General features: G+C 44.2%; 1 protein-coding gene across 1 annotated transcript; it reads right to left on the reverse strand.

Moving 5' to 3' along the window:
• Positions 1–5,666: 5,666 nt before the first annotated feature.
• On the reverse strand, positions 5,667–12,661 carry LOC146756967 (uncharacterized). Its single transcript, XM_085523286.1, has 6 exons — positions 12,302–12,661; positions 11,239–11,353; positions 10,802–10,975; positions 10,584–10,690; positions 10,015–10,152; positions 5,667–5,769 (listed from the first exon to the last, which is right to left on the reverse strand). Exons 1-6 carry the CDS (start codon positions 12,502–12,504, stop codon positions 5,667–5,669), a joined length of 840 nt encoding a protein of 279 aa, XP_085379412.1. The 5' UTR covers positions 12,505–12,661.
• Between the last annotated feature and the right edge of the window lie 1,445 nt (positions 12,662–14,106).

Genomic DNA, 14,106 nt, shown 5'->3' on the forward strand with positions numbered 1-14,106 from the left:
TTATTTACTTCTGCTCGGTACCCTTTGCAGTCCAGTTTTTACAAATACAACCACTCTTATGAATGAACACCCATGGGTAAAATACTTATGTGTAGGAGGAGTTAAACTGCTTAGTAATTTAACAAAAGAAATAACAGCTAGATCTCCTCTGAAACAAAACAGGTGGTTCCTGCTCAGTGGAACTGAAGACAGTAATAACAAGGGTTCTGTTTTGAGAAGAATTTACAAACATTTCAGTTTTTCAAGTTGAACTTCTGCGTCTGTGGGCTACAGACACATTTTAATAGTGTATAGCAGGCAGACATCAGCTTAGAAACAAACACTTGAAATCTTACAGAGAATTTTGAGCAGAAGCCCTTTTCTCAACTTTCAAATTAACACCAGACACATGAACAGTATACGTGAGAAGATGTCAATGAACACATCTTCAAAATAGCACCGTTAAACTTGGTGCTGTTACCAAAAAGGTTCAAACTCAACACTGATAACTAAAAACCTAGCAATAAATTTAAAAGTTTACCTAGCATTTCCATGAAGGATAGCATAGTCCTCAGCTGTCCATCCATTAACGTCTTTATGGAAAATTTCAGCACCATAGCGAAGAAGCATTTCTACCAACTTAAGCTCCCCACCGGCCGCTGCAGTCATAAGTGGGGTTCTACAGCATCCAAAATACAAGACAAACCATACAATTTAGTCAGACATTGTAATTATTTTAATTCCCATTTGCTCAATCTCAAAGAAAAATAAAATCACTTTATGAACAGAAAAAAAAGCTTCTATATTAACAACACTTGCATACAAACTTGGCATCAATTTGAAAAACTCTCTCTGGCATAACAGCAATGTTGCTGGCACAATAGCAATTTTCCTGCCACAGCGGCTACCAGAAACAATGTTTTCTTGCAGTTTTCAATGCAGAAAACATGCAATAATGCATGTCACCTGCCAAGCTGAGACCTGCTTTCGCCAGTCACTCAACGAGCTCTTTCTCTGTGTCTTTCTACTTCAATGCTCATTCCCATCCCTCCCATCAGTCCAACCTGAAGACAACTAAGGTGACCTGCAGAGTTTAGACCATCTCCTCACCTTTCACACGGATCTCGAGTGTGAACATCAGCTCCTTTTTTAAGAAGGAGCTCTACCATTTCTTTGTGATTTTCAGAGATAGCAAGAGTAAGAGGAGTACATCCGTCCTGAAAGAACAGAAATAATTCAAGTTAAAAATCAAAAGAAACAAACAAAAAATCTACAATAAAAATATCAATGCAACTTTTTGAACTTCTCTATTGAATATCGAAATGTACCTTATTCTGAGCATTGATACGGGCACTGTGCTCAATTAACATCCCTGCTAGAAATGTGTTAGGAGTTACAGCAGCCAAGTGAAGGGCAGTGTTGCCACCAGCATCTGCCAGGTTCGGATCAGCACCATGCTCTAGCAGGATCACTGCACATCTTTCTTTCTGGCATTGTACTGCCTGGAAACAACACACACACACACACACACACACACAAAAAAAAAAGGTAAAATTTCCAGCAGTCATATTTCACTGTGTCACTACTACTACAACTTCCCATTCCTGGAATATAAAAGCATCTGCCAAGATTAGCTAGCACATGCCAAAGCCACACTGATTACAGCATGCATGCTTCTACACAGACTTACTTAAAAAATCTGGAAAGACATCATTTAATACATAATCAATAATTCCTACTTGCAGCAACATAGTATGTTCTACTTACCTTCATCAGTGGAGATCTGTTATCACTGTCAAAAAGATTTAGCTTACACTTGTTTTCTACTAGAAACGTAACGACATCCTCACGTCCATTTGCACAAGCAAGATGCAGTGGTGTCCTAAAAGTGAAACGTGTAAATTGAAACAGACAGCTAAATAAATATTTTCACTCTGTGGTACATGAACAGGGCAAATTGCATTTCTTTATCCCAATTACCTCCCAAAATAAACAAAATAAAATAAAAACAAGCTTATTCCATTACCAGCGTGCACCAAACCATGTCCCTTAGTACAACATCTACATGTTTCTTGAACACCTCCAGGGACGGTGACTTTACCACCAACCTGGGCAGCCCATTCCAGTGCACAACCACTCTCTGGAGAGGCTTATCCTAGCATCCAACGTGAACCTCCCCTGGTGCAAGCTGAGGCTGTTCCCTCTTGTCCTAACAGCTCCCATCACGGGCAGGCTGATGAGTACCCTCCATAAGACCAGCTTCCTCCAAGGCAAAGAAGATGAGGACGAAATAACAGGCAGAACGTCAAATAACTCATCATGCCTTGTCACAGACATGGAACAACTCGAGGGTGACTGTCCCCACTGAGAAATTCCCAAATAAGTATACAAGATCCTTCACCTCCGAACAGAAGCCTGACAATATTGATCTGAGCACTGTATTTATTATTTATTTAGCACAGTGTACCGCAAAGAGCTCGAATGAGTAATTTAACTGTAACAAACACAACTTTGTGCAGGAGCCCCTCCTCACCCAAAAGCAGCCGTTACCAAGCACTGGGGAATATGACAACCTAAAGGAACCACCATCAGCTTCGCAAGCAAGAAAGCCTTCATGAAGCCAGCAGCCTTATCGCTGCCTTTTCTCACCAGCCCCCAACAGAGCTCCCAGCTCGGAGGAATGCCGAGCAGCCCTACGAGGGATCCAGGCCGGGAGGGCACATCGGAGCGGCCTCTACCGGCCGTCCCAGCCACGCGCGGCCCCCGTTAACAGCAGCCCTCTGTGCCCAGGTCATGCAGCGGGGATCCCGGCCCGGCCCGCCGCCCTTACCGCTGCGCCTTGTCGCGCTCGTCGATGTCGTGCTTCTTCAGTCCTTGCTGCACCAGGGCCAGGTCTCCGGCGGCGGCCCCTCGGTGCAGCTTGGTCAGCTCCTTCCGGCGGATCTCGTACGCACCGGCGGAGCACGCCGAGGCGGCGCTGCCGGGCGGCGGATCCCGTTTTTTCTTCTTTACGAAGCTGAGCATCTTCTTCATATTGTCTCAAAACTCTGCCGGGCCGAGCCCCGAGCAGGACGCGGAAACACGGCGCACGCTCAGGAAGCCGCGGCCCAACCCACAGGCTGCAGGGCAGCCTCAGGCTCCCAGCCGGAGCCGGGAGCCCCACGTATGCGTTATACGTGCGATATTAAGCGATATGAAGCGATAGTAAGCGATATGAAGAGGATACACACCCGCGGAGAGCAGGAGTGTGCGCGTCTGTAGGCTCGGCTGCCTCAGAAAGCGGTTGGCAACGGTGTGTCCTGGGGCCGTTGCCTTTGGAATAGTCACGGGGATAACCGTCTGCAGGGTTATTTCTTGCCCTACTTGTGGGTATTATTTAATAGGGATCTCAAAGCACACGTTTTTAACCTGTTACTAAACCAGTTGTCAGCTTTCTGTCTTCAGTTTTCCCATCTTCCCCTCCCCCCCTCCACCTTTGTTCATACTGTTTATTAAATCTTTAATATGGGTGATTTTGAATAATATTTTAAATTCATTCCTGTTAAAAACAAATAGTTCCATTTAATTTTTATTTTTCTTCAGAAATTGGTATTTCCTGTCACAGTTCCTCATATTCTCAGTGTGTTCTCTTTGGTAATCTGGAGCTTTCTCTAAGAACCACTGAGCAATTGCTATTCCTGTTGCTGTCTGCGTGAGGTGATTCCTCTTCTTTTACCCAGTACTAGATCCACGTAGCACAGTAAGATTTTCAAGTAAGGGCTTAAGTGTGGCTTAAGTGTTGCGTAAGCATTGGCATTTGGGTTAGTCTGCTAAAGACTCACCTTTCCTTTGACATAACAATACGGCTGGATAATTTAGCTCACAATCCTTGCAGCTCTGAGGTACAAAATGGCAGTCTGAAGCTCTCTTTTTGCAGTCTTTATTTTTCCCCTATTAAATCACTGTGTGTATTTTGCTTATTGAAGAGTAACAATGGCAGTAAAGGCTTGTGTGCTGCGTGTTGTCTGGTCATAGAATCTTTTAATCATAGAATGGAATGGCCTGGATTGAAAAGGCCCACAATGACCATCTAGTTTCAACCCCCCTGGATATAGCCACATCCAGCCTGGCCTTGAATGTCTCCAGGGATGGGGCATCCTCAACCCCCTTGGGCAACCTGTTTCAGTGAGTTACCACCCTCTGTGTGAAAAACTTCCTCCTAATATCTAACCTAAACCTCCCCTGCCTTAGTTTCAAACCATTCCCCTTGTCCTATCAGTATCCACAGGTGATTTACTACGCCTGATTTGCAGCTGATGTGTTTACAAGCTGGGAAATCTGGCTGGGCAGATAGCATGTTTCTGCATTGCTTGCTCCAGGGCTTTGAAGAGAACTGGGCAGTTGCAGGTAGAGACTATAGCAGCTCCAGCTCTGTCTAGGTTGGAGAGCTGGAGCTGAGGTGGTGCTTTTGATGTTACACTCTTGCTTCCCTATGCAGCCAATGTGTATGCTTAAATACAGTTTTGCTTGTTCCTGGTCCAGTCTGAAGCTCTCACACTGTATCTCATGCACATGGTCTGTTAATCCTCAGCTGGATTAACAGCTAGTTTCTATTGATAATGCTGAAAGAATTCCTTTTGGCTTACTCTAAATGAAAAAGATGCAGCTATGCTTCCCATTTTAACAATGAAAATTAAGAATAGGTTTCAAGATTGAAAAAAAAAATATATCATTTATTTGCTTTCTTTATGACTCCATTTTCAGTTGACATAAATACATGACTTGCAGATTTTCAAATGGAATATATGGAGTTGCAACTAAAAGTTTGATCATGTCTCTCTACCAGACCTCTACAAGTCTCATTTTACCAGAGAGAAATATCCTCCTTCTTACTTGTGTCACCGCTTCTGGCAGTAAATACATTTGTGAGTGACTGTTTTTCAAGGCTGAAGCACAGGAAGAGTAAAATTTCATCAAAACTGTGATCAAAACCTGGAGTTCTCACTGAGAATGGCAATCACTGCCATTAAAGCAGCCTCATGTGGTTGTTTCACAGAAACAAGATCACATATCCCACTAGTTTTGTGGGTTTTTTGGTCTCTTTTTTACATGCTTTAATAATAAAGACTAAAAATTAAGTTTTGTTATTTTGTATATGCAGTGTTTCTTCCTGAAGTTCACACCTTATTGCCACTCTTGCCAGTATCAGTACAGCGCAGGGCCTGCAGTCACCTCCCTACCTCCCCAGACCAAATCCATGAATCATTTGCTTCTCATAGGCCTCAGATGAAAATACTATTTTATAACAACTCTAACCACGTTAAGGACAGTGAGACACTTTAAGTCAGTGCTGTGCAGTTCTACAAACTTGGCAAATACCTCTAATGAGGAGGAATGTCTAACGTGCAGCCTGAGGTCTTCGATACCACAACTAAAGCAGATCTAAACCTGAAAATACTTACACCAGCATGTTAGTGTAAACCCTTACCTTCTCTAGTGTTAACTACGGCTTGCCATAGCATCGTGGCAAGTCTCAAAACCACAAACATGGGGAAATAACGAATGGCAGGATTTTCAGAGTAGCCTATGGTCAGCACAGCTTGGGAATTCAGCTCTCCTAGGCCCTCCAGGAAAATGTCATCATGCATTTTCCTCACAGAATTACTTAACTAGTCTCAGGAGCTTGCAAAACCCACAGAGGTTTTTAACTAGCTTACTGAAGCAAAGGCTTGAAGGTTGTCCTGAGGGGCTTCATTCGTTTTGCTTTGTTGCTGAGCTGTGGTTTCCAGTCTGTCACTTCCAGCCTTGAGCCTGAAAGAGAGACAGGCCTTGCTGTGGACATTCACAAGAGCACAACTTCTGAAAGAGCAGTCTTTATGGAGGGAAACTGACAACTTCTACTTTCAAAAACTCACGTTACTTAATTGCATTCCCTTCTATTAGAATTCAAAAAATAGCTTTTTGAAAGGAACATGCACACAATTCTCCCAGCATGGAAAAAGCAACTTCTTGATTGGCAGCCCTCCTAATTACAGGTTAGTAAAACAAGGCAACCAACTTTCATATCACTGAATCTACCCTGCTGAAACGATGCTCAGTGTGCTACAGCAACCTGAGCTCATGCCCCCACTGTAACCTTAAGCTGCTCATAGGAGCAGACACGGAATGCAGCAGCCCCATTCCTTCCCAGTCACTGTCATAGCTGAGTGCACGCTGAAGCATCCTGAGCTACAGAAATGTCCCAGAGAAGGAATCAGCTCTCCACTCTGGGTTGTTACAGCAAAGACCTGAGCACCACTCTCTGGGAACTACGTGGAAACTTAGGACGGACATGGAGAAACCTCAGAGTCCAGAGCTTTGATGTGAGTATATGGCTTGTGTTGTCGTGTAATTTGGTGCCTGTTTACATTAAACATCCCCAATATGGCTGCAGTCTTTCATGTGGCACAAGCTTAGCAAAAGGGCCAATTCACAGTTGGGCATTGAAGGCAGGAGCTTGGGCTCCTCCTAGAATCAGGGATGGGGAGAATTCAGAAATACCCATTGCTCATCCACTGTTATGTTCATGTCAGCTTCAGTGCAGAAACCTGCAGGGGGAGCAAAGTGTTTCTGTGTATCCACTAGAAGGCTGTTTCTAACACACTGCTTTGCCCCTCCAGCTTGTGAAAAGCACCCAGGCCTGCTAGCAGCATTATGTACCTTGAACAGCTGGCCTAGAGCTTAAGTATTTCAAGGTCTCATTGTTCAGAAGCATAAGGCAGAGGCAGCAGCAGAGGGAGGTGGGTCCAGAGGTGACAAGCCTAGAAGTAAGCAAGCCAAGAAGTAAGCAAGCCAACAGGGGTCCCTGCACATCCTTCAGAGAAAGTACCTCAGAGTACTGGGGAGATTCAGTCTTCCTCTTGCTCTGCTCCTGCTGCGGGCAGGGCACCTATGAAGAATGGACAAAGTGAGACACATTCAGTCTCTTGCAGTGAGTTTTCCTAAGTCTGTTAAGCCCTGTCATCAAAGCTTTGCCATGCTCTCTGTGGGGAAGTGCAGCTGCAAGCTTTGTTAAAAATTGGTGTTATCTAGCTTTACAACGTGAGTTTTCCAGTTATCATGTTCTGTGTTTTTTTTCAAGATTGTAATAGGGCCCTCTGTCAAAAGAAGCCCAACTCTATGCAGAGAGATGTGCATAATCAGGCAGAGCTTTCTAAAGAACAGCACCTGTTGCAGAACGGCAGGAGAAAAGCAAACGATCACACCTGTCATTGACATATGATCAGCTAATCTCGTTTATTCCTTGGCTGCGTGTACATTTATAATACGGATAATTAGCTCATACATATTGCAAAAGTGGAGCTCATCATTGGTTCCCAATTACATACCATCCCCAAGTATCTTTGCAACTTCTTGTTATCAACCTGAAAGCTACTCCCTTGCTGAGTTCACAGAACCATGGCTAGTTTCTCACCATCCCAGGGCATCCTGTTGTTCTCACTGTCCTTGCAGGTGGTATGGCTGCTTGATTAACTGCACCGTGTTTATGACCCTTCTCAGCTAACTAGCTGTAAAAAACACTCTCTACATTTCCCCCGTTTTCTTTTAGGCTGAAAAGGCTCAGTTTACCGACCGACTAACCATATTTAACAAGCAATTCAGTTCATTTGTTCAATTAGTTCTCATGTAGTTTTATCCTGCCCCGTAGCTGCTGCTCTGTGAACTCCTTATCTTGATCCATGGCTGCTGCTCCATAAATTCTTCTTGTATTACAACAATTTCAAGATACTGCCTATAGAATAACAACACTACTTATATTAATAACATAACTATGATAACTCAATCAAGGCCTTGATTGACAATACTCTGAAAGTGAAAAAAGAGACAAGTCAAATACAACATAACAACATTACTGTTAAACCCACTAAAAAGAACAAATATGTTTGTACTGCAACCTAAGTTTCTGCAACCTGAAAATAAATCTGTGAGGGTCCCATTGTGTTAATCTGTAACTGATTTGGAAAAGTCTTCAATTTTCATATACTCTGATACATTGATTTTTTAATGACCACTAAAATTTGTGCAATAAATGCTTTTAAGATGCTCATAACCATGCTCTACTGACTGAGTTATCCGGGCTAATAATTGATTAATGATCGCGCAATTTAATGGAATAGCATGTCAAATAGAACCAATTTTAGAGGAAAAATGTACTAGAGTATCACTAGGGGCATTATTACTTACTGACCCTTGAGAAACAGCAAGCCATGTTGGTGTTGGATGTAACAGGCGGTGCCAGCAGGGCGTCCCCTGCTTCAAGGTGCACATTTCCTCTCTCACCCATCACAGATTCTCTCCTGCATTCAGGGTCTGAAGGATTTCTTCCAGTTGTACACCATATCTGCGTGGCCAGTACGTGATACAGAGCCCAAGTGCAACACCTGCTTGGAAAACAGAATAAACTATCAAATTTAGTTCTATTAGCGTGCACTTTTGTCTAAAATGATCACAGAGGCTGCCTGCAGTGAGTGGGGAAAAAGGCATCATTAGTCTCAGGCAATGTGATGGGGTTACTTCCTGCTAGCAAACATTTCCAGGCTGATTAAGAGAGGTGCTGGGAAGATATCCAGGGCCTACTGACGCGAGAACAAAGAGGGACAGCAAACTTGCATTTCAGTTGCCTTTGCCCGCCTGCCTACGAAAAGAGCCCTCAGCCTTCAGTACTGCTGCACTTGCAGGTGGGGGGGAGTGAGGGTCACGAAGCACTGGAACAGGCTGCCCAGGGAGGTGGTGGAGTCTCCTTCTCTGGAGATATTCAAGACCCGCCCGGACGCCGAGCTGTGTGATGTGGTATATGGAGCCTGCTTTGGCAGGGGGGTTGGACTCGACGATCTCTAGAGGTCCCTTCTAGCCCCTACAATTCTGTGATTCTGTGATTCCGGGAGGGACGTGAAGCCGACCACTTCATGGCCCTGCAATTGCCAGCCCGAGCCAGGCACTGTATTGAGCAGCTACTGAAAGAGGCAGCAACACTTATCAAATGTTTGTTTCGCTTTTATTTACAACAAAGAGAAGCCAAATGCATCCAAAATACATTTCAATATGAAATCAAAAAGGCGGAATACTGGTAATGATTAAAGACACAGCTTCCTTAGTTCCCCTCTGGAGTCCATGAAAGGGAAAGCACAGCCAGGCCTGAAAACCGCACCACACAGTGTGTGTCCTTTGGTGCACCTGTGAGGACGCAATCCAGGCGATTCTGCTGTCCTTTGTGCCTTTCTGCTCAAGCCCTTATCGTTTCTTTTTGCTTTCCTTCTTGGCTTTCTTGCTCAGCTGAGCAGCACTTGCCTTGGGTTTCTTCACTGTCTCCCAAGTCTGATACTCAAAACCCTCCGAGTCCTGCAAGAATCAATTGGGAAACAGTCAGGGAGCTTTAACCATAGCCAAAACAATTTTCATATTCAGTAAGTGTAACATACTCTACTTTTTGCAAACCGTAACATACTCAAATATAATGGACACATCTATTTTATAGATGCACATCCAGATCTATGAAGTTATTTACTTCTGCTCGGTACCCTTTGCAGTCCAGTTTTTACAAATACAACCACTCTTATGAATGAACACCCATGGGTAAAATACTTATGTGTAGGAGGAGTTAAACTGCTTAGTAATTTAACAAAAGAAATAACAGCTAGATCTCCTCTGAAACAAAACAGGTGGTTCCTGCTCAGTGGAACTGAAGACAGTAATAACAAGGGTTCTGTTTTGAGAAGAATTTACAAACATTTCAGTTTTTCAAGTTGAACTTCTGCGTCTGTGGGCTACAGACACATTTTAATAGTGTATAGCAGGCAGACATCAGCTTAGAAACAAACACTTGAAATCTTACAGAGAATTTTGAGCAGAAGCCCTTTTCTCAACTTTCAAATTAACACCAGACACATGAACAGTATACGTGAGAAGATGTCAATGAACACATCTTCAAAATAGCACCGTTAAACTTGGTGCTGTTACCAAAAAGGTTCAAACTCAACACTGATAACTAAAAACCTAGCAATAAATTTAAAAGTTTACCTAGCATTTCCATGAAGGATAGCATAGTCCTCAGCTGTCCATCCATTAACGTCTTTATGGAAAATTTCAGCACCATAGCGAAGAAGCATTTCTACCAACTTAAGCTCCCCACCGGCCGCTGCAGTCATAAGTGGGGTTCTACAGCATCCAAAATACAAGACAAACCATACAATTTAGTCAGACATTGTAATTATTTTAATTCCCATTTGCTCAATCTCAAAGAAAAATAAAATCACTTTATGAACAGAAAAAAAAGCTTCTATATTAACAACACTTGCATACAAACTTGGCATCAATTTGAAAAACTCTCTCTGGCATAACAGCAATGTTGCTGGCACAATAGCAATTTTCCTGCCACAGCGGCTACCAGAAACAATGTTTTCTTGCAGTTTTCAATGCAGAAAACATGCAATAATGCATGTCACCTGCCAAGCTGAGACCTGCTTTCGCCAGTCACTCAACGAGCTCTTTCTCTGTGTCTTTCTACTTCAATGCTCATTCCCATCCCTCCCATCAGCCCAACCTGAAGACAACTAAGGTGACCTGCAGAGTTTAGACCATCTCCTCACCTTTCACACGGATCTCGAGTGTGAACATCAGCTCCTTTTTTAAGAAGGAGCTCTACCATTTCTTTGTGATTTTCAGAGATAGCAAGAGTAAGAGGAGTACATCCGTCCTGAAAGAACAGAAATAATTCAAGTTAAAAATCAAAAGAAACAAACAAAAAATCTACAATAAAAATATCAATGCAACTTTTTGAACTTCTCTATTGAATATCGAAATGTACCTTATTCTGAGCATTGATACGGGCACTGTGCTCAATTAACATCCCTGCTAGAAATGTGTTAGGAGTTACAGCAGCCAAGTGAAGGGCAGTGTTGCCACCAGCATCTGCCAGGTTCGGATCAGCACCATGCTCTAGCAGGATCACTGCACATCTTTCTTTCTGGCATTGTACTGCCTGGAAACAACACACACACACACACACACACACACACAAAAAAGGCAAAATTTCCAGCAGTCATATTTCACTGTGTCACTACTACTACAACTTCCCATTCCTGGAATATAAAAGCATCTGCCAAGATTAGCTAGCACATGCCAAAGCCACACTGATTACAGCATGCATGCTTCTACACAGACTTACTTAAAGAATCTGGAAAGACATCATTTAATACATAATCAATAATTCCTACTTGCAGCAACATAGTATGTTCTACTTACCTTCATCAGTGGAGATCTGTTATCACTGTCAAAAAGATTTAGCTTACACTTGTTTTCTACTAGAAACGTAACGACATCCTCACGTCCATTTGCACAAGCAAGATGCAGTGGTGTCCTAAAAGTGAAACGTGTAAATTGAAACAGACAGCTAAATAAATATTTTCACTCTGTGGTACATGAACAGGGCAAATTGCATTTCTTTATCCCAATTACCTCCCAAAATAAACAAAATAAAATAAAAACAAGCTTATTCCATTACCAGCGTGCACCAAACCATGTCCCTTAGTACAACATCTACATGTTTCTTGAACACCTCCAGGGACGGTGACTTTACCACCAACCTGGGCAGCCCATTCCAGTGCACAACCACTCTCTGGAGAGGCTTATCCTAGCATCCAACGTGAACCTCCCCTGGTGCAAGCTGAGGCTGTTCCCTCTTGTCCTAACAGCTCCCATCACGGGCAGGCTGATGAGTACCCTCCATAAGACCAGCTTCCTCCAAGGCAGAGAAGATGAGGACGAAATAACAGGCAGAACGTCAAATAACTCATCATGCCTTGTCACAGACATGGAACAACTCGAGGGTGACTGTCCCCACTGAGAAATTCCCAAATAAGTATACAAGATCCTTCACCTCCGAACAGAAGCCTGACAATATTGATCTGAGCACTGTATTTATTATTTATTTAGCACAGTGTACCGCAAAGAGCTCGAATGAGTAATTTAACTGTAACAAACACAACTTTGTGCAGGAGCCCCTCCTCACCCAAAAGCAGCCGTTACCAAGCACTGGGGAATATGACAACCTAAAGGAACCACCATCAGCTTCGCAAGCAAGAAAGCCTTCATGAAGCCAGCAGCCTTATCGCTGCCTTTTCTCACCAGCCCCCAACAGAGCTCCCAGCTCGGAGGAATGCCGAGCAGCCCTACGAGGGATCCAGGCCGGGAGGGCACATCGGAGCGGCCTCTACCGGCCGTCCCAGCCACACGCGGCCCCCGTTAACAGCAGCCCTCTGTGCCCAGGTCATGCAGCGGGGATCCCGGCCCGGCCCGCCGCCCTTACCGCTGCGCCTTGTCGCGCTCGTCGATGTCGTGCTTCTTCAGTCCTTGCTGCACCAGGGCCAGGTCTCCGGCGGCGGCCCCTCGGTGCAGCTTGGTCAGCTCCTTCCGGCGGATCTCGTACGCACCGGCGGAGCACGCCGAGGCGGCGCTGCCGGGCGGCGGATCCCGTATTTTCTTCTTTACGAAGCTGAGCATCTTCTTCATATTGTCTCAAAACTCTGCCGGGCCGAGTCCCGAGCAGGACGCGGAAACACGGCGCACGCTCAGGAAGCCGCGGCCCAACCCACAGGCTGCAGGGCAGCCTCAGGCTCCCAGCCGGAGCCGGGAGCCCCACGTATCCGTTATACGTGCGATATTAAGCGATATGAAGCGATAGTAAGCGATATGAAGAGGATACACACCCGCGGAGAGCAGGAGTGTGCGCGTCTGTAGGCTCGGCTGCCTCAGAAAGCGGTTGGCAACGGTGTGTCCTGGGGCCGTTGCCTTTGGAATAGTCACGGGGATAACCGTCTGCAGGGTTATTTCTTGCCCTACTTGTGGGTATTATTTAATAGGGATCTCAAAGCACACGTTTTTAACCTGTTACTAAACCAGTTGTCAGCTTTCTGTCTTCAGTTTTCCCATCTTCCCCTCCCCCCCTCCACCTTTGTTCATACTGTTTATTAAATCTTTAATATGGGTGATTTTGAATAATATTTTAAATTCATTCCTGTTAAAAACAAATAGTTCCATTTAATTTTTATTTTTCTTCAGAAATTGGTATTTCCTGTCACAGTTCCTCATATTCTCAGTGTGTTCTCTTTGGTAATCTGGAGCTTTCTCTAAGAACCATTGAGCAATTGCTATTCCTGTTGCTGTCTGCGTGAGGTGATTCCTCTTCTTTTACCCAGTACTAGATCCACGTAGCACAGTAAGATTTTCAAGTAAGGGCTTAAGTGTGGCTTAAGTGTTGCGTAAGCATTGGCATTTGGGTTAGTCTGCTAAAGACTCACCTTTCCTTTGACATAACAATACGGCTGGATAATTTAGCTCACAATCCTTGCAGCTCTGAGGTACAAAATGGCAGTCTGAAGCTCTCTTTTTGCAGTCTTTATTTTTCCCCTATTAAATCACTGTGTGTATTTTGCTTATTGAAGAGTAACAATGGCAGTAAAGGCTTGTGTGCTGCGTGTTGTCTGGTCATAGAATCTTTTAATCATAGAATGGAATGGCCTGGATTGAAAAGGCCCACAATGACCATCTAGTTTCAACCCCCCTGGATATAGCCACATCCAGCCTGGCCTTGAATGTCTCCAGGGATGGGGCATCCTCAACCCCCTTGGGCAACCTGTTTCAGTGAGTTACCACCCTCTGTGTGAAAAACTTCCTCCTAATATCTAACCTAAACCTCCCCTGCCTTAGTTTCAAACCATTCCCCTTGTCCTATCAGTATCCACAGGTGATTTACTACGCCTGATTTGCAGCTGATGTGTTTACAAGCTGGGAAATCTGGCTGGGCAGATAGCATGTTTCTGCATTGCTTGCTCCAGGGCTTTGAAGAGAACTGGGCAGTTGCAGGTAGAGACTATAGCAGCTCCAGCTCTGTCTAGGTTGGAGAGCTGGAGCTGAGGTGGTGCTTTTGATGTTACACTCTTGCTTCCCTATGCAGCCAATGTGTATGCTTAAATACAGTTTTGCTTGTTCCTGGTCCAGTCTGAAGCTCTCACACTGTATCTCATGCACATGGTCTGTTAATCCTCAGCTGGATTAACAGCTAGTTTCTATTGATAATGCTGAAAGAATTCCTTTTGGCTTACTCTAAATGAA

Source organism: Coturnix japonica, chromosome 24 (genome assembly GCF_054131305.1).
Source record: "Coturnix japonica strain WE chromosome 24, WE-NBRP24, whole genome shotgun sequence".
Classification (NCBI taxonomy): domain Eukaryota; kingdom Metazoa; phylum Chordata; class Aves; order Galliformes; family Phasianidae; genus Coturnix; species Coturnix japonica.